We start from the raw sequence: 23254 nt of genomic DNA on the forward strand, positions 1-23254 counted from the left end.
TCAAAAAGACCCTGTTTATATACTATAATGGTATTCCCCTAATCTGTATCACAGCGCCGATGCGCCTCAGTTTTGATCGTTACTACTAAAGTTATGCTCTACTGTGCGCACTACTTGTTGTGTAGTTTGCACACTTTGTCACTCGTCACTGTGATATGCTGTATTGCAATATTGACAATGGCTTATACACCTGAAATTGACTTTACTTACAATTGTAACTTTCTAGACCCAGCACACACTAATTTACCATAGGGTGCTGGAGGGGTTACTTAGTATCCCCTTTGTCTAGTTTCTCATGTAGCTCTTTTATGTTACCCTTTCTACATTTACTGGCTGCTGGCACTGGTTTACTTTTTACTACCATTATGTGTTTTTACAGCGGGCTGCTTTCGCAGCTGGAGTAATGTGCACCCATGGGTGCTCATTTTATCAAAATGGCCCCAGTCTACTTTTTTTGCCATTTCTTGCTGGAAAGATCCTTCTTGAGATTTACTTTGTGCGCCAATCCAGGTTTGGTCTCTTTGTTTGTTTTGTCTTTGGCAGGATTCACGAGTGAAGCCCGCCTCTGGCTCCATTATGTGGGGCAGGGGGAAGAAGTGAGGGTGTTGCCCGAAACTCCCTGTGCCTAATCCCCTTGGTTACAGGAATGCACCCAAAGGTGATTGGCCGGCTGGCTGTCCGGTAAGGACAGCCACCCTGCTGTGTAATTGACAGCTAGGCTGGAATGATGGGAGCGACCTGCATAAAAGGCAAATCTTTTTGGCTTGGAAGGCAGAGTCGACCAATGGACGAAGGAATCCGAAGAAGAACTTGAAAGAGACGCCTGCTGCAACTCCTGAACTTTTGGTTTGCCCGGTGAAGCCCTGCTGCTGTGCTGAAGCTCTGAATTCGCCTTGATTAGAGGAGCCCTGCAAGGACAACTTCTCCCTTTTTGAGTTGGTGGGACCAATCAACTCCAAAGGAAGCCCGTCTGGACATACTCTCGATGCTGGTTGTATTTGAACTGCTGCTGGAACCGAAGTGCCAGGGAGAGGAACACCAGATTGAACCTGTCCAACCTGAGCGCTAGGAAGATCGTCAGGACTTCCCTGATGCAGGACTGACCATGCCTGAGCCACCTCAAAAGAGTGCTGGGACCCAGAAGCAAGGAAAGTCTGAAGTGGTATCCGAGAACCGCAGTGTTGCTATTTGCTGTCAGATGCTAGGAACTGAAACACGGACCGCTGACTTGAAGTTTTCCCATTGCTGTCGCTGAACTTCCCATTGCAGAGCAGGAGTCCCCAGTCGTCCTCCCTCTTGTCCCCACGACTGAGTCTCCGGAACAACAGGATCTGCAGAGCTGTACAGGAACAGAAGCCAGCTGGAACCATTTCATCTAACAAGAGGTACTGTAAAGTCTAAGAGAACTTACCCCTTGTTGTGTAGCCTTACTTGCTCTCAGTTGAGACCTGTGTTGGTTACCTTGCAGAGTTGCTAATGCTTTGCCCCTCACAAGCCTCCCAGCTTGTGGCCCTTCAAGTGTTCTATTTTCCACAAACATTTCTAAAAACATTGTGCAAGACTTTTTACCTACCTGCAAAGAAAAGATCTTCAGCTCACCTAGACATTGTGCACAAACATTGGCTGTCCTGGCTCCCTGAGAGACTCCTCTTTGTCTCTGATGTACTCTGCATTGGAAGGTATCAAAAGTACCTACCTGTTTATGAATTGTTTGTTAACCTTTGTTTTATTCCTCTATTCTATCTTTAACACCAAACTCAGTATTGCTCTAAATGTACCAGTGATGACTCGATGTCCACAGTCTACTAGCTATTTAAGTCACCTGAGGGTGTGGGAAGTGTCTGTGTGCCATACCCAATGCGTATCATCTGATTTAGAGAAACAGGGTGTGCTTTGAAGTGTATTTTAAGTGTTATATATTGCTCCCTTCTGAAGAAGGCTTCTACAACTGACTGTGAAATACATTCATAATTGTTTTATCAAGAAACCTTGAGTGTAAGTGTTTATTTGAATAACTGCTACTGTGAACCTCTGTGTCACAACATTACTGCTCACATTGACCCCTCTTGAGTTAAGCCTGGCTGCTCAGCCACACTACCAACCTGTGTTGTTCAGACTTATACCAAAGGTTGGGTCCCTATTGCCAGGAGGTCAAGGTTATTGTAGTGCACCCAAAGGGTACTGCATACAATCTTGTCTAACACTAGTTATGCCATGGTGGTTACTGCACTTAAAGAGGTATACAGCTAAAAGCATTGGCTGTCATTGTCAGCTTGGTGAGCAGTGACTCATTGACAGCACTGGGTTTTGTGGCGAATTCTCAGACCACCAACTGACATTTTAGTAGGATCTTTAAGAGAACTCCTAACCTCTTCTGTTTCTATGAGAAAGCTTCCTGACCTAAATTAATGTTGCTCATCAAAGAAAACAGTCCTAGGTCCAAAATCCTATCCAACTACTCTGGCACTACTACTGAGGAAAACTGAACTAAAAAGTGAGGCCGGAGCACTGACCTCTGTCTTTGGCTTCTGCCTGGCCCAATCACTTGGATGCTCCGTTGATAGTTCTCAGTTATTTATTACCAAACAAAAACCAAGTTCACATCCATCTCATAGACTTTGTTAGTCCACTTAAAAAGTTCTTCCTCTTGGTTTCCTCTTCCTAGGGAAAGCAAGGGTTTTTCTCAAGACCTCTCCAGTTTGTATATTAGGTTTTCATGCAAAGCCCTACAGCGTTCTAATAGACTTGTGTTCTCTTAATTCATGTAGGGGATCTGTATTCGTATCATACCTCTTGTATTCCGAGGCACAGGGGGCCCTTGCCCATTTAGGTTTCTCAGGTTCCCGTAACCTTGTTGGCTCCCCCAGCCTGGATTTGCAGTATTCGCAGCTCTTAGCGTTAGTCTCTGTGGGAGCGTTCGCCTCCCTGTTGCAGCTGGTTGCCGCAACTAACATCCTTGGGGGTGTTAGAGCTCGGGATTTGGATTCTCCCCAGTGAGCGGGTCTCCGTGTTGGTTACTGGGCTCCGAGCCTCCCACACCCTGTCCGTAGTCACGCCACCAGTGTAAACTGGTGTCTTGCCATTTTCGCCTGCTAACCCGACCTGGACTTCACGGTCGTAGTAAACGCCAGCCTTCTGTTGTCAACTAGCGCTGGCCTCGCTCTTCATGTTACAGTGGGTTCCATGGCCCAGCATGGTTCCGCCCCGTCAGGATGTCTCATCCAGAGTGCTTGCCTTTGCTTAGAGTTCACCCCCCCCTACTTAGGAGTTTCCTTCTCTCCGTTCACAGTTCCTGTCCTGCTTAAGTATGTCATTACGAACGACAGTGGTGTGTCCTACCATGTCTTTGGTGCTCAGATGAAATCCAGCATTGCTAAGTCCCATGTAGGCAGAACATTTATTCTGGTCTGGCATGTCCTTATTGGACTGGGAGTCCTTGTTCCCGAGAGGGAAGGAACTCCCAGTGAGGTCTCACTTGCCCAGACCTCTAGGGAGGGTCTTGCGGAGTAGGCTCACCACCATAGCCTCACAGGGGTTGGTTCCCCTCTGGGGAGAATGGACGATTGACAAGATTTGTCAGTTTCTATTAGCTGTCTATTAGCTGTCTGGCCGAGGTGTACCCATCACAACCATATAGGGCACTGCCCGGAAGCCCTCTTTGATCCTCCTAATTAGGGTTGACCCCTTTTTCCAGGAAGAGGAAACCCCTGGGAGGTCTCCTGAGAACCAGTTCCTTATAGACAGTCCTGTCATTGCAATGGCCTCATCACACCAGGGTGCTGATTAATGGAGACCTTTTGAAGTATTCAGGCAGAGGAAGGTGAAGAGTTAGAATATCCCAGAGGAGAAGTTCAGACCATGGAGGGGTCTCACAGTCTTGGATTTGCTACGGCTCAAACACTTCCTTTTCCCCTTTGCACTTCTGCAGGCAAGTGACAATGGGTAGGACATCAGCAGGCAAAGGACACTTCTACAGTAGCCAGGGACCCTTACTAATGGATTTACCATGGATCAATGCACCATAGCAGTTTGTCTATAGAAGGCCACGGGACCCACTACTTTGTGTATTAATTTTTGGACATCAAGACAAGGATACATCTGGAACTACGTTGGGTATAGAGTCTATTCAAAGGTCCTCCACCAGAGAGGTGAGGTCAGTGCACTCCAAAGAAGAGGAAAGTGTTTCTCCCTACACACCCCAAAGGCACATATGGGATGAAATTACTGTGGCCCAGGGCCTTGCTGCTGCCTGTTAACTGGCACCACCACTATGCTCACTGGAGGTAACGACCTCTGCAGGTGCCAGACCATCTTTCTGGAGAGGAAATGAGAAACAAATGACTCCCCTTTCCTAGGAGACCCCCGGACTGGGCCTCACAGCAGCTCCAAAGCAGCTCAGAACCTTCTTCTCAACCTCAAGACACTATTTGAGCCCGCACATCTGAAGCCGCTGCAGGACCTGTGGTCTACCTTTGCCATGCTACACACTTCTGTATGCTTAGCTGCTCTTTAAGCTGTCTCGACGCCGACTTGACCCACTGAAGCGCATTGTCTTGACTCTGTCTTGGTGCTCCGGACCCTATCACATAATGTTTAGATTAAGAATTATCACATTGGCTAAGACTTCTAAGGATTAAATTTGCCAGATAACCTTTGAATAATATAGATGAGTACAGTGCAGTCAGTGGCAGTGCAGGTTTCCCTTATACACAGACCACCAGCAGTGAACGTTCTCTTCTCCTCCACCACCACAAAGACCATACATAGCATAAGCATAAGAAACAGCAGTGTAATGGTCCTTCAAAGGCAAACTGGCACAAAATGTGCAGTAGCAACAGAGGTTACCCTCTCACAGATACCAGTACAGAATTTGGAGCAGCTAGGCAAAGTGTTTCTCATGCACAGGCATCAGCAGGTCTCAATTTCTTTACACACCGCAGGTACACCAGGCAGCTGCGGTATAGGCTTAACTAACACACACCCCACACAAGGGAGAGCTACTCCATGCAAATTTCATCTACACAGGGTCACAAGTAGTGTGATACAGTAGTCCTGCACACACAGGCAGTGTAGAGTAGAGGCAGTAGCATCGCAGGTTTTATGTACTGTTCTATTATATATACCAGTAGAAGTTCTGATAATGTCTATTTTAATGTACTGCAATCCTTGAGAGAACTGTCCAATCTGTCTGTCTCAATGAATTAACTGCATTTCCCCTAGAAAAGCGCCATCTTCGCTCCTTTCAAAAAAACTTTAGTCCCTTAGATGCTCTTGACTGTCTTTTTTTTTTTCTTCAGGTTTTGCCTTCAGTAGAAAAGTACTGTAGCCATCCCATCTTGAGTAGTGTACTCCAAAAACGAAATTGTGCTACTGTTCCATTCAGAGTTCTAAAGTCTTGCAGGGGAGTACTGGCACTGCCCTGATTAAAGTATTACTAATCCTACAAGAAGCACAGTACCTGCCTATTTTACTTCCTAAATTCAGGAGAGTACTCCCAACAGAGAAAAATAAGGATTAACAGGTATGCACATTTGTGACCTTTTACTTTATTTATTGGACATTTGTATGGCGCCTATACACAAGTGTTTCCAAGCGCCACAAGACAAGTTGGGTGTGGGGGACATAGGAAAACGGCAAACGGTTATATTGGCCTGTGACAATCCTACTGTGCAAGTACAAGACAAGGTGATAGGTGCAGAGGGATGGGGGAGAGGGAGAAGTGCAGGAGTGGGATGCCCACAGGGAGTGGGGTGGGCAAGTGCTGGGGGGCCAAGGTGCCAAGTGCCAGGGGAAAGTGAGTGGGGAAAGTGAGTGGGGAGGGTGAGTGCAAAGACAGGGTGGACCAGGTTGGGGCTAGTCCGGGGAAGGGAGCCCAACCTTGCCCCATTCGCAGAGGGAACGTTTAGCACAGGAGGGGGAGAGGGAAGAAAGAGGAGAAAAGCAAAGTCTTGAGAAGTTTCCTGAACTTAAGAATCTGCTCAAGTCTGAGCGTGGTAGGGAGGCCGTTCCAGAGGGAGGATCCAGCCGCAGAGAGGGATCTACCTTCCACTCTCTGCTTGGAGAAGAAGTCTGATCTGCAGAGATTTGTAGGCAGAGTACCGAAGGACCAGGACAAGTATGTATTTGGGGAGGGAAAGCTGGATATAGACGGGCCCAGGCCCCAGCCTTGTGGATGATGCATAAGGTCTTAAATTTGATCCATGCGGTCACCAGGAGCCAGTGGAGAGATTTTAGGGCTGGAGAGGTGCAGCTCCTAGGCTTGAGGCCAAGGATAAGTCTTGCAGTCCTATTCTAGATATGCTGAAGGCGGCGAAGGGAGGATAGAGGCAGATTGAGGAAGAGACTGTTGTTGTAGTCAAACTGAGGGAGAACCAGAGCTCTGGAGACTTTGAGTTTCTGGGGGAAGGTGCAGAAAGGTAGAATGCCCCTGAGGAGGTGGAGCTGAAAGTTGGCAGGTCCGTGATGTGCGGAGAGATAGAGAGGAGTCAAAGATGATATGCAAGTGGGAGAAGGGAAGGGACACGAGGCTAGCCAGAGAGTGGGTGGAGGGGCCAAGGAGCAGGCAGACCCTGAAACCGGACTGGTGGTCATGGAGGCAGCCAGCCAATTCGGAGTGGGAGGATCAGTTGGGGGATGACTAGCTTCTCCATGTGTATGCCCAAAAAAGGGGTGCTAGAGATGGGGCAATAGTTAGCCTGTCAAGAATTGTCAGTAGACTGCTTTTTTAGGGAAAAGGTGCACAAGAGAGTGCTGAATTGGTTGTGGGAAGGAGTCGGTGGCAAAGGAATGGTTGCAGAGGTCTGCCAAGGCTGGGGCGAGAGAAACAATGTTGTCCTTGATGGTTCTGGAGGAAAAGAGAAGCACCTGTTTAGAGGAGACTTTCATAGAGCAAACAACTCTAGAGATCTAGGCCAGTTTGTCAGAGGATAAGCTAGATGCCTGCCACTTTCGCTCTGCAGCTTTGCACTTGCGTTTCAAAGCTGCCAAGTCGGAGTCATACCAAGAGTTGCATTGGCAGGTAGGCTTCATATGGACAGGGGAGGTTAAGGTGGGAAGAGTGGAGTGAGTGGTCAGACCAGGAGAGAGGGGTAGTTAGAGGGTTGTAGAGTTGGATGTCTGTTGAGATGAGAGCATCCAATGTGTTTCTGGCAGAGTGGGTTGGGCCAGAGGGAAGGGTCATGAGGGAAAGAGTCAGAGGTCGCAGAAGAGTACAGTAGCCACATCTGGAGAGTCCAGATGGATGTTAAAGTCCCCAAGGAAGATAGGTTTTGGGGAGGAGGCAAGAAGAGAGGAGGACAGGACCACCCATTCTGAGAGGAAGAGGGAGGTTGGTCCGGGGGACTTGTAGATGGTAACGAGAGTAAGAGAGAAGGTAGGTGAGACAGATTGCCTGCAGACTAGGCTTTCAAAGGATGAGTAGGTTTGAGTGGGGTTGATGGCGGCAGGAGCCCACTCAGGGAGGATCAAAGCCACACCACCACCAGGCCGGGAGGACCTGGGATTGGACAGGATCTTGTAGCCCTCGGGGAGGAGAGTGTCAAAAGCAGTGACAAAGCTGGCCTTGAACCGCTTCTTGGTGAGAGCAAGGACATCAAGGTCAAGGTCTTCCAGGAGGCGGCAGATGTCAGAGGAGTGTTTGATAAATGAGCAAGAATTGAGGGTAGGTAAGTGAAGCTTGTTGGCCCCTTTAAATGATTTGCAAGGGGGGGAACAGGGGCTGGGTGCCAACACTGGGTGTGAGAGGAGGGATGAGGGGTGGTAGGATGGGGGGAGTTGAGGAGAGATGGAAGATGCCTGTCAGGAAGGAGGAGATTAGGCTGAGAGCCCTGGGCCATGACAGTGCCATTGTGATAGACATTAATGGTGCACTTGGAAGATGCAAAATCAGCCAGGAGTGAGGAAGAAAAAGGGGAGAGGACAGAGACCATATGGGGAGTCCCTATGTCAGAAGAAGGAACAGCAAAGAGAATGTTAGTGATAGTCTACTCAGGAGGAAGCATTGATGTAGGTGTCTGCAATGGGCAGACCAGGGTTGGATCTCAGGAGTGCCTTTTTTAAATGTCTTCCTTCCAGACTTCACGAGAGAAGGAGGATAGGTAATGGAGAAGCAATTAGAATAGATAGGGTAGACTGAGAGCACCATGGGTGCAGGGACAGAAATCGGAGGATAGCCCGAGAGATGGTTAGAAGACCTATGCAACAGTAGAATCTCACCAGTTGGCCAAGCAGGCAATATCAATGAGCACACTAGAATGTCCAGAATCAAAGATCAATTCGCAAATTAGAAAGCACACCTAAATTGGAATTTGCCAGTAAGGACTATAAAGCAGTACAACATGGAGGATGCATGGTTGAGGGAACACCCGAGAATCGAAATTGTGAATACACATTTTTTGAAGCAGGGCATTAAGAAAACCGCAGTGAGCTTTTCGGAAAGAGGCACAGGAAGATGCATATTTCAGTAGGTGCAGAGTTTGGAGTTTTATATTTAGGCCGGTAGGGAAAGGAGCAGGAGATAACCAAGGCAGTCGGAGTGTCCGAGGAAGGTGTGTGGTCCAGGCCAGTGTGCTCATGTTGCTTACCAGAGCAATTGTCAGAGCAGGATTTTGACATCGTGGGCAGTGGTCCCAGGCAGTGTGGCTCAATTAGGAATGTTGACAAAAGGCATGGGGTCATGGAGTAGTGGCACCTTTACTGCACAGGTGATGTCTACAAACAAATGACATGAACAGCACCTTCCACAGAGAGATCTGCTGTAGTGCTGCCTGATGTAATGACAGTCTTTATAATAAAACATACTTTTAATTTATGGGAGTTGCTAGCTACAAAGAACGCCTGCCTTACAAGATTGTTTTTTAAATCTTGCTTATAAATAGACCAGCCAGGAATGAGGCTTACTTTTACTCCCAAACAATGTACTCCCATCTTCTGAAACGAGAGAGTAACATGTATACTGCAAATTGGTATCTGGACACTAGTTAGCACTACATCCTAAACAGAAGTATTGATCGGTATGGTCCTAGCTGCTGCATAATTTGTGTTTATGTAGATGGGTGAGTATTGCTGTGGCTGGGTGAGTGGATGGATTGATGGTTGAGTGTGTGTATGAATTGGTGGATGAGTGGATGGATCGATGAATGAGTGGGTGTGTGGAAGGGTGACTGAATGGACAAATGTGAGCTGACTGGATGGATGGATGGATGGATGGATGGATGGATGGATGTATGGGTGGACGGGGTGAATTGAGTCTCTATATAGATAAGCAGGTCTGTGGCAGGGGATAGTGGATAAGTGAGCAGATGAGTGGGTTAGTGGTTGGTGTGGATGGATGAGTCAGTGGGTTGAAGTACGGATGAATGGGTAATGTGGATCATGAATGGATTTGAGTTTGTGGATCTATGGCTGGGTGAACGGATGTGTAACTAAGGGCGCACATCTATGCATAACCTACCAAAGTGGAGGTCTTTTACATGAGAGCAGCCTACATTTTGGAAGTTTGAATCCCTTGGCAAGACCGATTTAGCCTTTCATCCTTCCGGAGACCATAAATCAAGTACCATGAGCAGGTGTACAGGAGTGCGGATGGGTGGGTGAGGGAATCTAAGTAAATGGTGGAAGATTGGATTGGATTGGATTGGTGAGGTGATATATGGATGTCTGAGGAGCTGGATGAAGGATGTGTCAGTGAGTGTTTATCTATCACTTGGCTCCTTCCCATCCATCCCTGTCACCCAGTGTGATTGTCTTCCTGTTTCACTCAGTGTGGTGCCGGGTCCGAACGCTAAACCCAAGTGAATGTCCTCAAAGCTCACTGTCCCTAATACAAATCCAGTCTGAGCCGCTTAATCCTTAGCCCCTCCTGTTGGAAGTGTCTAGGTAGTGGCTGGCATTCTTGTTTTTTTTTTTGTTGGCGAAAGTTAACAGCAGTTACACACAATGAGCATTCGCAACATCAGCAGTTCACATTCTATTGCACAGTGGTGGAAAGCACATAACATATTGTTCACTTAGTGCAGGGTAACCTGGCGAGTTAACGGCTCAGTTCTGTTACATGTGGCAGGAGAGGTGTGGGTGTTGGGCGCCTCGTCGGCACATTTGTGGAGGCAGCTACAGAATGCAGTCCGTACATTTTTGGGACGTGAATGCGCCGGCAGTGACGCGATGTACTCCTCCTCGCAGGTTTGCATCGAAGTGAGTGCATTTAACCACATTGTGAAAGTAGGCGGAGATGAACGTTTCCAGAGCTGCAATATACATTTCTTGGCCACCATGTTGCTTACATTTAGGAACTTGGACACTTTCTTGACATCATCATTACCCCATCCCCCGAACAGTACACCCATCGGGTCCGGGTCCACTACAGTTAACACAATCTCAGAGAGAGCCCCTAAGATCTCCGTCCAGTACGCATTCAGAGCGGGACATGACCAGAACATGTGTGTATGATCTGCCCCATCAAGATGGCATCTAGGACAGGTGTGTGTCTGGGCCCTGGCGAACATATTCAGCCTATGCCGGGTGTAATATACCCTGTTCAGCAGTTTATACTGCAGGCTGGCATTCTTCTTGATGGAATATGGGACCACAGGAAATTACCAAGGGGACATGGTGGGGAGCGCATAGCCGGTGAAAATGAGGGGAAATGCATTCAGGTACTTGTTTTTCCACCTGGAGACGGTATCGGGTAATAATGTCCCCATACATAATGTCGCCGGGAAAAGCCATTGGCGACATTATATATGGTGGCATTATGTATGGGGACGGGTTGCAGGGATGTCCCCTGCTCCCATTTAAAAAAAATAAAAGCGAGGGTGTCCCCCCGCATGTCCAGTGTAGTAACGTCTCTGCAAAAAACTGCAACATTTTTGCAGGGACATAGTTACATGGAACCCTGGAGACGGCATCCATCGTCAGGAGTGACGCTGATTGCACAGAGTGATGGTATCCAAAGGCATTTGGAGATGCAAGTGCGCTGTGTTCACCCCTGCACAGAAATGGGGAGACATGCATGGCTGGGCAGCTCCCTCAAAGCTAGACCCGCTCACATGGTACAAGCCTTTTAGTTGACCCCAGTCCCACGTCTCTGTTCTACAACCAAGTATGTGCCTCACCAATGCTGCACTACTCCTCTCGTGGGTAGGGGGCACTGCACTCTGGACTGAACCCTCTTCCTCTTTTTTGGGTTTCAGACCTACGCTTTTAGGACCGCCAACAAGGAGGTGTGGTTAGAAAGCAAGATGAGGGGTCAGAAATGAGAGGCGGACGCAAAGTGGTAGTGTTTTCAACATCAGACATCTTTATTGTGCTAGGCATTAACATCGGACACCGCCCCCGAGCCCCTGAAAAGGCTTGGCCGTCTGTTATTGGACATGTCTGCCCCGAACCTCAAGGTAAATAAATATGTACAGTTGTGCAGAGTACCTATGAGATAAAAGTGCCCAGAGATGCTGCCTACCTCGGGCATCTCTGAAGATGTAGGGGGGCAAGTAAGGGAAGGCGTGCAGCGCCTGAAAGCTTCTTAGCTATGACACTGTTAGCCCATGCCCCACAACTTTATTCATACATGGAAGACGAGCATTTAATTTTACAATGTTTCTTTTGCCAGACCTGCACAACGCAAACACAGGTAGGGTGATGCCCAGGGGTGCTGCTAGGTTTGTAAAAGATCTGGGCTACGGTAATGCCGGGACTCGGGGCTAGCCAGCCTTTTGGTTGCAGCCCCTGAGCTTCTATCCAGGGCTACAACCAAAAGACCCTGGGCTATAGCCACTCGCCTCCCCCGCTTCCCCTCCACCCTCTAACCCCCCCACCCCACCTACCACGGCTCTGTTGATGCCAGCTTTGTATTTGGTTGGCTCCCTTCTACACTGGGTCTGATTATACAGGGGCAACACTTTCAAGTTGCAAGCTACTAGCCAAACCTAAAAAGGCACCCCCTCAAGTTTCCTGCTACACAGAGCACACCATTTCTTACTCGCCAGGAGTCCATTATCACTAGCCAACTGAGACCTGTCTGATGCAAAGCAATGGATGGGAAGCTGCTGCCAGGAGTTCTCTGTGCTTAGGAAGTAGGGAGTATTTACAGAGGCGTAGCCAGGATTTCCTAACTAGTAGGGCCTGAAGCTAATGTAGTTGGGCACACCGCAGGGACATTAACATTTGTAAATTCCCACACCGCGCTGCTGCGTAGGTAATGCTTATTTATAAAGCACCTGTACACAAGGCAAGTGTTCCGAAGCACATTTACAGGCTTTGGGTGGGCGACTCAGGAAGACTTGGCCCATATTTTCATGTCCAGGGAAGTTAGTTGGAAAGGCCCTATCCTGTGGGACATGGCTTGGCATTTGGCTAGTAAATGAAAGGGTTTGTTTCGTGTCCTTCTGATATGTGTTCTGCTCCAGTGCATTTCAATGCCTGATCTGCATGCATCCCTTTGTGTGCCAGCCCCCACTCACCCCACCTTTCAAAGGTTTTCCAGTTGTCTGGGCATATTAGGGACCGACTGTGGACGCTCAGAAGGGGCATCTCGTTTTATGAACTGGGCAAGCGGGCAGAGAATAGGGAGGCCAGGCTTACGTTATAGCAATTAGGATAATAGGAGACTGTTGGTCATTGTTCATTGAGAAACTCCCTGGCCATCAGAAAATCACTGTGTGTTTATGTGACGTTTCCAGGCGGTGGAAGTTTGGACGGGGTCAAGGGCGTCTGCTTGCATCTAAAATGCGAATTTTGAGCATAAGAATAAACGGGTATATTTAGACCTATTGACTCGGTTGGGTCTTTGTTTAAAATGCTACAATATGGATTATTGCCACTGAAATCTGTTGATGTGCTTGGGCAGGGCTCCATTTGCTCTGGCCGCTAGCTATTGGCTAGTGGAATTGGACTCTTGGCAAGTTAGACATGGTGTGCTGTGTGTATTTATAGAATTGGGGCTGCGACGGGTGTCGTTCGTTTTTATGACTAACAGCTTGCAACTTGAATTTGTGCCCCTGAGTTTAGGTTTTTTTTAGTTTTTTTTTTTAGGGGTACTTTTAGCTAGTGTGTCCACATGCAAGCCCTTGTGTTTTTGAGGACACACACAATTGATTTATCAACCATTTAATTGTAAATGCAATGTTTCGGGACTCAAACAATTGAAGACTGTCCATAGAGCTCTTATGAACCATGTGCTCGAGGCAAGATGCATTTGTTTGTGTCACTTGTATAGGGGGATGGAAATAATATAATTTCTGGATTTTGAACACGCAAGGATATACAACTAATTAACTTGAGCTATGTAATGCACAACATGTTCGGGATTGGTGCCATCTTCAGCAGAAATACGGTTTGATTTCAAAATGACTTTTTTTGTTTGTTTCATAATTCACTGCTTCTATTAATCACTTCTCAAATGAGGGTGCACTGCAAAAAAGTATGTAAAATGCTAAGTGGCCAAACATTGGTGTAACGGTTTTATAATACGGTACACTCCAGCCAGGGACTTCTTCCACTGACAATGAATATGGCGCACAATAAAAACGCTTTTTTATTTTAATTTGGCCCTAGGCCCTTGGTTTGAGAAGGCCCCCAACCCATCTCACACCCACCTTAACAGATACCCTGTGTCGGAATGGACGATGAACGAGACAGGTGTGTAACAATATAATATTTATTAATTTGTTAGAATTCAATGAAAATCAAGCAAATCAAACAATGTGGGCAGCAGCCACCACTGTTGTGGCAATACAAATGCAACAATCCTACAATACAGTTTATTCAAATTCCGAACATAATCTACAGCAACCTTTAATAGAAACCAGAAGCAAAATCGCTTTTCTTAAAAATAACAGATGGCACACAGGTTATGCACTCCCCCTGCAACACCTCTCCCAAATACCTGCTAACGAAATTCTTTGTGGATGGAAAGCAGTGACACAGAGTCAGTATGAAGAGTGAAAGATCGATTTTTGAATTCAGCCCACCACCCCAAGATGGGAGGCCAGAAACAAAAATGAAAACCTTATTTAGGAGCAAAATGGCACACTCAGATTTTACTGCAATGTGAACACAGGTAAGAAAATTGATTTTTGGGGAAAAGGACAATGAAGAAAGAAACACACTCGGCAGAATGGCAATTCTTCTGTACACAGAATTTGTGATGACAGGCAGCCACAGAGAAGGGCTGAACTGTCAAAATAGGAAATCGGTTTTTAGGATTAGAAACACAGGCACATGACATATAGGATTCTGAGGGAAAGGTATACTCTTTATGGGATGATAGTTTGGGTTTTTCTATGGGAAGAATGCAAACCGGAATTTATAGAAACGCACAATGCACAAGCAAATTCTTTTTTGTGAAACCAAACCTATTTCTGTTGAGACTATGTTTTAAAGACTATAGTTAGTAAACGCACTCAACAAAATTGTTGATTCCGGATGGCAACAATAAAGAATTTTCAATAGGGAAATTAATTGATTTACTTCAAAAGTTACTAGGGACTTACACAGATAACTGAAAGAATTATAATGAGGAATACGCTAACAGACATAGGCTAACACAGATTCGTCAATGCAAAAGGTGAACAGATGATACTGGCAATTTGGGATTTAATTGGGATTTCAATGGGATTTGAATAGGATACAAGGGTCAAAAGAGCGTTATGTGATACTTACAAGGTAAGCTTCAGTTTGGGAATTTGGACAGCCAGCGAGGTCTCTGGACAGCAGGGCCAAGAGATCGGGTCACTGGGACAGCTGGGCTCTCCTGGATGGGATCAGCTGCCTTTCCTCCTTTCTCCCTGGATGCTTGTGTGTGGCTGATATGGGTGGGTGGTTCTGTCTGGATGGAGGGATGGTTCCACTTTCCTGGATCTTGAGGTCTGGATTTTAGTGGCTTGTCCCTTGTGTTTCTGTCTCCCGCTTATATAGCCAAAGTGACATCATAGAATTTTACAATCTGGGGGGGGGGGAGTACTCTGGAGTTCCCTCCTCCCCCTGGGCCAATTGGTTCAGGGGAAATTACATCATTTTATGTGTGTGCATTTATGACCTTTCTTTGTTTCCCCAACGCTACTTTTTACCAAAATGAGTTATGGAGCAAAACTTCAAATCTATGTTAGTCACCATCATACAAAGCAGATATGCATATTCCATATGTCACAGGGAATTGGACTGTCCGATCGCCAACTCTGTGGGATGTTGCATCGCCCTTTGTCACAATTTCGTCATTTTAATGAAAAGTATAATATTTAAAATTGTGCAAATGGCTAAACGCATGACCACTAATATTTTGCATATCTTCACCAAGTTTCATGTCTGTGCCATTTATAATTCACCCTGAAAATCCCATGAAATACTGGCATAATATTGAGGGAAACATGTCTTAAGGTACAACAGTTCTTTAAAGTCAATGGGCTCGGTTAGTCACTGTGTGGGCGGTGGATTAGTCACTGAGTGGGCAGTCCTGCAAAACCCCCACAGCCAAATTGTTCCCTCCTGGGTCATCCTGCACAAAGGTCTTTTATGATCGCCCTTTGAAGCTATGCAGTTTGTGCTGAGAATGGGTGCTGCAGGAAATCGCATCTCTTGGTGAAATGCTAGTTCCACTTGGGTCCTTTGTTCCTTTCTGCGGGGATGCCGACCAGCCTGACGAGGCTGCAAGTTTTCACACTCTTGGGCCTTTCATGTGCCCTGGTGGGCTGGTTCTCTTCTGAATGCAATTTTTCCTGGGGACAGGCCGGGCATCCTTGAAGTCAATGCCTAGGCCCAAAACCAGTTCTGCTGGTTTCAGAGTTTTTTTTTTTTTTCCTTTCAACAGAAACCACGTCTTTTTGGGAATAAATATAATGCACATTTTATAGCAAAACCCCTATACCCACATATTCAATCACATTTCTGTGTGAGCACAGGGTGTCATTTGACATTTAGTTGTCAAACATCATTTTCCTGATCTGCACAAGAGCAAATTTACACTTGGGTTTTTCCTTTCATATCAAGTTCGCAAATGCAGCTTCTGCAGCACAGAGTTTCTTTTATATATATATATATATATTTCAGTAAAAAAACTTTGTTAAAGGGACGTTATGGTTAAGTTGCGCTACTAAAAACCTATGAAATTCACTAAAAAGAACTTGGTTAATGGGACGTTATGGTTCCAAGTAAAACCGAAAAACCCTTGAAATTCGCCAGTTATGGTAAGGTAAGCACCCATAACTCGCGCCACCATTGTGCACTGCTAAGACTAACACCCAGGACATTATAGATGCCATCACAAATGTCATTGAGGACATCACGTGATTAATTGGCACTGCTTCAGAAGGTGCATCACTTCAGTGTTCCACTTCTTTTTATTTTATTTTTTTATTTTTTTGGTACAATTCTACCACTGATCACTCATATGCACTGGTTTGCCCACCCCTTGGCTCCTTCCTTTCCCGCCCACGCCTTGCACCGCAATGCCGCTCTCTAATGCAGATAGACTAATTGCGCGTCTAGCTGTACAGCTAAGCCCACATGCACAGAACATGTAAATGTCCAGGCGCACCCTGGTGGCGCATGCATTATCCAGGAGCAGCAGAGGAAGGTGTGCTGAATGGCAATGCAGGCTAAATGCATTATTTACTGTCTTCCAGTATCTGCAGTAGCGTGAGACATGCCTGCCTGTGGCAGAAGCCTTCTTATATCCCTGCACAGATTGATGCAGTACGCCCAGCACCCTCTGCAACTCTCCCGAATTAAGCTGATCACTCTGTGCCCTCTCACCCCCATAACAACCTCTACTCGTTTTCCTGTACACGCACAGGGCTGCAACCTTTGGATCTCCAGGTGCTTTGCAGTGTAACTCTGATCATCCCAGGCCAGAATAGTCAAAAGTGACAGATTATGGGAGGCACAGTCCAAAACCCCTGAAATGGTACAGACTGCCAACCCCATGCATTAGCTTTATCAAGCTTTGCTTCTTGTTTTAACATCTTTAGCCATCAACTCCAATATGGCTGAGTAGCAAATAATTGTCCGCTTTACAGGTGCCTGCAGTTAGTCTGCACGCCTGCCACCCTAAATTCATTATCTGATGCAAAGGGGTGTGTGTGCCTTGCCTTCCAAGTGGCTGTTGCTGTGTCCCACACCTTTGATGGTTGCCCTTCTGTCTTGTTAGCGTGCTTTCCTGTGGGCCACCTGTGCGTTTCTTATATCCAAAAACAGAAAGCGACCTCTTTCTCTAGAGAAGCACTAAGCTTTCCCTGCTAAATAGAGAAGCTAACCCTAGGTACCGGTGACCTACCATCTATCTAAAAGGGATAGAAGAAAATTCGAAACCCCGATCTACAGTTACTAGTATCTTATGTCCATGTTAGTTCTCGAAAGGCAATCTACTTCAGCCCGGCCCAATGGTGAAGAGAATAAACAATATTTTAAAAGTAATGCATTCAGGTGCGGATTACCAAACCCTCAACTGAATATGTATGATATGATATGATATGATATGGTATTTGTAACGCGCCTATACACAAGTGTTTCAAGGCGCGACGAGGCAGGGAGGGAGCGAAACAAGGGGAAAACAGACAAACGATCCTACTAGGCCAGGTGTCATTCAGATCGCGCAAGTGCAGAGGTAAGGGGAAAAGGAGGAAGTGCAGGGGGGAGGAGGTGGGGGGGGAAGTGCAGTACAAGGTAAGTAGCGTAAAAAAAAATAAATAGAATAAAATAATAATAAATAATAAATAGAAAGGGCCAGCTGGTGGCAAGTGCGAGGTAAGTGCAGAGCAAGTGCTGGGAAAGGGGCTGTAGGGATACAGTGACAGTCCCACAGTGCAGGGGGAGCCGGGGAGGCAGTGCAGGTGGAGAGTGGCTGGGCCCTGGACCGAGGTTGCTGAGAGTGGCCCAGATGCAGGTTTGAGCTGAGTTCAGTGGGGAGTTAAGCAGGATTAGCAGGGGAGAGGGAGAGAGAAGGCAGAAGCGAAGAGGAAGGTTTTGAGGTGCTTCCGGAACCGGAGATGGTTCTCCTCAAGTTTCAGGGAGGCAGGAAGGCTGTTCCAGAGGGAGGCCCCTGCTGCGGAGAGAGATCTACCCCCAGCTCGTTGCTTCGAGAAACGGCTGACCATGAGGGAGTTGGAGACGGATGAGCGAAGGGCTCGTGAGGGAAGATATTTAGGAAGAGAGAGTTGGAGGTATTTTGGTCCCAGGCCCCAGAAGGCCTTGTGGACAATGCAGAGGGTTTTGAACTTGATCCTCGCGGCCACTGGGAGCCAGTGAAGAGATTTCAGTCCTGGAGAGATACGGTCCCTGGGCTTGAGGCCAAGGACAAGTCTCACAGTTCTGTTCTGGATAAGTTGCAGAGGGCGGAGAGTGGAGGCAGGCAGATTAAGATAGAGGCTGTTACAGTAGTCCAGCCTTGAGAGAACCAGGGCTCGAGAGACAGTGAGCTTCTGGGGGAAGGAGAGGAAGGGAAGAATACCTCTGAGGAGGTGCAGCTGGTAGTGTGACTTCTTAGAAACGTCAGATATATGAGGAGAGAAGGAGAGTGTGGAGTCGAAGATGACCCCGAGGTTTTTAGCCTTGCAGGTAGGGGCAGGAAGGGGGCCAAGGGAGGCCGGCCAGAGAGCTGCAGGGAAGGAGGGAGTGGGTGTGCCGATGAGTAGAATCTCAGTCTTACTGGCGTTGAGGCAGAGGTCATTGGCGGCGCACCATTCATGGATAGCAGACAGACAGTCGGAGATGAGGGAAGGAGAGGAGGAGGCTGAGGGTAGCCTGAAGATGAGCTGGGTATCGTCTGCATAGCACTGGAAGTAGGGGCAGAGAGCGGCGATGCGGTGGGCAAGGAGTGCCAGATACTGGTTGAAAAGCCAGGGAGAGAGGTTGGATCCCTGGGGGACACCACAGGTGGAGAAAAAGATGTCAGAGAGGAAGGAGCCCATTTGGACCTGGGAGGGTCGATCGGAGAGGAAAGAAGTCAGCCAGGCCAGAGCCTGACCAGTGATACCCAGGTTATCACGGAGACAGTTGAGCAGGATGGCATGGTTGACAGTGTCAAAGGCAGAGGAGAGATCGAGCAGAATGAGAACACAGGGAGTGTTGGTATCAAGGTTCAGGAGCAGGTCCTCACGGATGTTCAGGAGAGCAGTTTCCGTGCTTCTGGCAGCTCTGAAGCCAGATTGATGGTCATGCAGATTACCAACAGAGTCAGCATGGAGGTTAAGCTGGGAGATGGCCAGTTTCTCCAGGAGCTTACCCAGGAAGGGAGTAATGGAGATTGGGCGATAATTGGCCGGGCAGGAGGGGTCGGCAGAGGGTTTCTTGAGGAGGGGGTGCACAAGGGAGTGCTTGAGGGGGGATGGGAAGACTCCAGAGGCGAATGAGTGGTTGCAGAAGTCAGCCAGGACAGGAGCCAGGGAGTCGATGTGGTCCTTGATGGTTTTGGAGGAACAGGGGTGAACCTGTTTAGACGAGGCTTTCATAGATCGGACTTGTCTGGAGACCTCATCAGCAGAAAAAGGTGGAAAAGCAGAGAAGGAGGGTGGAGGGGTGGCTGCAAGAGAGCAAGAGGGAGAGCTGGGAAGAGAGGGAGGGAGGAGAGAGGAGGAGAGCGAGGACAGGATGTCCTGAGTTTTTGAGATGAAGTGCGAGGCCAGTGCAGTGCAGAGGGCCTGGGAGGGGACAGGAGAGGTAGAGACTGCAGCAGGGTTGGCCAGCTCCTTGCAGATTTTAAAGAGTTCGGCCGAGTTGTTTGATGCCTCAGAGATGCGGGCTTGGATAAGGGCTCTCTTCTTGGTGAGAACGGAGAGCCGGTATTGCCTTTGGAGCAGGCGGCAGGCCAGTTTGTCAGAGGATGAACATGAAGCACGCCATTTCCTCTCTGCCACCCTACACTTGCGTTTTAGGGTGACGAGATCCGAGTCATACCAGGAGTTACATTTGGCTTTGGGCTTCAGGCGGATTCTCATGACAGGGGCAAGGATATCGAGAGTATCAGATATAGAGGAATAGAGCATGGAGAGGGCTGTGTCAGGGTGGGAGTCAGCCAAGGGGGGAGGAGGGGGCGAGAAGGTAGCAGCAAAAGCCTCAACTGACACACGCTTCATGGGTCGGATGACCGAGAAGGTGGGTGGCAGTGAAGAGGGTGGCTTTGCCTGTGGGGTAGGGAGGGAGAGGTGGCAGGATAGGAGAAAGTGATCACTCCAAGAGAGAGGAGTGGAGAGAGGAGGGGAGAGGGGAAGGTCAGAAGAGATCAGAGCGTCAAGAGTGTGCCCTGCAGAGTGAGTAGGCCCAGACGGGAGAATAGAGAGTGAGAGAGAGTTACAGAGTTCGCGAAAGAGACCAGTGGGGGGACAGGAGGCATCGAGGTGGATGTTGAAGTCACCGAGAAAGAGGAGTTGGGTGGTTGAGGACAGGAGTGAGGAGGAGAGGTCAGCCCATTCAGAGAGGAAGGAGGAAATTTGACCAGGTGGCCGATAGATAGTAGCCACGGTAAGGGAATGGCTAGGAGAGAGAGAGAGTCGGCAGACAAGGCATTCAAAAGAGGAGTAGGTCTGCGTAGGAGTGACAGTGGCAGGAATCCACTCAGGGAAGATAAGGGCAACACCACCCCCTGAACGGTTGGGCCTGGGCACGGAGAGGATCTTGTAACCGTCAGGTAGGAGTGTGTCGAAGCTGGTGGCAGAGCTGGCTGTGAACCATGTCTCAGTGAGACCGAGGACGTCCAGGTCCAGTTCCTCAAGAAGGCGACAGATATCAGAGGAGTGCTTGATGGATGAATATTTTTCAAATGGGGCATCTCAACCAAATTAAGGATATCCCTAAGAACTGGTCGACCGGTTCCTGCAAGATACAAACTTTGGGTTGCGTTCTTCAGGACCTCCAGCATCCGTCAACGTCTCTTCATAGAACAAGCTTCATCATGCAGATGATTCGATTCAGTTTAATTTCAACTCTGTTAGCTTCTCCATTTAGCAGGGACAGCTTTGTGCTTCTGTCGGGAAACCTGTAGTGGCAAAAAGCATCTGCATTCATTGAAAGGTTTCTTTCCAATGTATTTGCTATGAGAAGACTTGAGTCCAAGGAATAATTATTGACCCGAATCGGCCATCTACTGGTTTTCTTTGTGTGAAATTCACCCTTCAGTTGGTGGTCGGTGGATCATAAAGCATCATTTTTGTGACACTTTTTTTGATTTTACCCTGGTGATATTTAATACAGAGATAGTTTTCCTCCGATGCCTATCTGCTGGTCCTGGAAGCCATGCTTTTGTGGCGTTTCCCAAGGGGATTGCAAGGCATCTACCCTCTTCTGATATCTGTCGAGGACACACACCTCTATCTGGGAGCCTGGATGACCTGCCTTCCATCTGTGTTATACAGAACGCGTGGTTTGGTAAGCCAATATCCTTGCAGTTGGCATGCAAAAGACTACTCCAAGCCATGTCTTTGTTTATTTACGGTGTGCTGATTTCCCACTGGTTGGTCAACGCAGGATCTTCTCCATCATCCTGATTAGATTGTGGCTCCTAGACTTGCATGTGTCAGAATAGGCTTAATCTTTCTCTGCGTTTTCCAGAGGCTTGGGATATATTTGCTCCATACATTTGTATCTGTTCAGTTGCTCAGCACTGCCTTTGTGCTAAATAAGTATTTGTGGTTTTGCTGATATCCACCCCATGGATTCCAGTGTTTAGGTCTTGCTGCTTCCTTAATCCATTCAGAGCACCCACTAGGGAAGTGCCCATCAAAAGAGCTCTTGGTCAACTTTGCTGGGCATTTCACATTAGGTCATTTGTCCCAGAGTGGGTTACTCCTGCAATCATACAGGACTCGCAGAGACCGCAACTTTGCATTGTGCTATAGCCTGTTGACTTCATACACCTAGGACTTGCTTGCCCTTCATTGGGTGAGGGCTGGGTAACCCAGGACGGTGCATGTGTCTCTCTGCCCTCTGTCACCACTGTTGCCTTCCAAGGTCTTGGAGCAGGGGTGTGCAACTCTTGGCTCTCCAGATGTTTTAAACCACAACTTCCATTAGCCTTAGCCAAGCTAGTCAATGGTGAGGGGTCATTTTATTTCAAAACATCTGGCGAGCTGCTGGTTCCAGACCCCTGTATTAGATCCTTACAACTTGATTCATTTCATATGCACACCAAATTGCAATGTTGCATGTCTGTGGTTTTCATATCATTACTCTCAGCGGTAAGTGCCTAAAGCTTAAAAAAAAAAGTCCCATAAATGTTTTATTTCATGCATGACGGTTGCTGTTCCCTGGCCCTGGTTTGCTTAGTTTTTGTATTTGTTTTCAGCTTTCCAGGCCTCGCTCTCCCTCGGTCGGGACCCTGCTGATGACTGCAACGACAGCAAGAGGGAGGTGCGCACTATCATTCAACGGCGGGGGCAAAACGAGCCCATGCTAGGGGCAGAGTACCGCCAGCGCAAGATCACCCTGCGCGACCGTAAGTAAGGGATATTCATCATGAAGGCAGTCAGGCTTTGGTTTCGCCAAGCAAAACTCTCGTAGACTGCTGTATAAGGGTGCCATGGCCTGTGCAATGACGAACGATTGTGTTTCAGCACCTCCGCTAATCCGTTGGAACAATTGGGAGGGAACCGTACCCTGCAAATTTAGCATGACCTTTTCGGACCACAGTTTACAAGTGGCTGGCCTGCACCATGTCCTATCCATATATACTGATGATGCCAGACTGTAAATTAAACAACTGTCTTTATCAAGTGTGCTTGAAACCATCAAGCAATATGGGTTCACATCTGGACTTCACATCAGTTGCATTAAGTCCACTCTATAACCATTACTCTGGTGCTAGTCTGAGGGACTGGGTACATTTCCTGTTTATCGTCTCTAGTGAGTCTTTTTAGATATTTGGGTGTACCGATTGATGCACTTTGCTTAAGTATGTCCTGAGTATTATTATTATTTTATTTATCGAGCGTGGATCTAGCTTTGGGGAGCAGCAGAGCGCTTCACAAATCATAGGGGGCGCAGACAGAGAGGGAAGTCGAAATACAAAGGAGCAGCGAGTGGACAACCAGGGAGTGGGTGGGTGGTCAATTTGGCAGCAACCGGGTGAGCAATCTAGGGGGAGGAGATCATCCAGTCTCAGGTTCTCACGCACTACAGTCTCCACCCAACCGATGTGTTAGGGAGGAGACATTTCTTGAAGAGGAGGGTATTGAGCTACTTCCTGACATGTAGAAGCAGTGTAGAACGCATGCTAGCAAGACTGAGCGGATCCATAGAATTCAGGGCACAGTTGCCTTTGTCCCTCATGCGTAAA

At 47.7% G+C, this 23254-nt stretch overlaps 1 protein-coding gene across 1 annotated transcript in view; it reads left to right on the top strand.

Moving 5' to 3' along the window:
• ILDR1 (immunoglobulin like domain containing receptor 1) overlaps positions 1-23254 on the top strand; it is a 192603-nt gene that overhangs the window by 102979 nt on the left and 66370 nt on the right. The window contains exon 3 of the mRNA XM_069635973.1: positions 22265-22414. Within this exon, the coding sequence (XP_069492074.1) occupies positions 22265-22414 (150 nt within the window). The remainder of the gene's footprint in view (positions 1-22264; positions 22415-23254) is intronic.

This window comes from Ambystoma mexicanum, chromosome 7p (assembly GCF_040938575.1).
Source record: "Ambystoma mexicanum isolate Mex_15411 chromosome 7p, UKY_AmexF1_1, whole genome shotgun sequence".
NCBI classification, from domain to species: Eukaryota; Metazoa; Chordata; class Amphibia; order Caudata; family Ambystomatidae; genus Ambystoma; species Ambystoma mexicanum.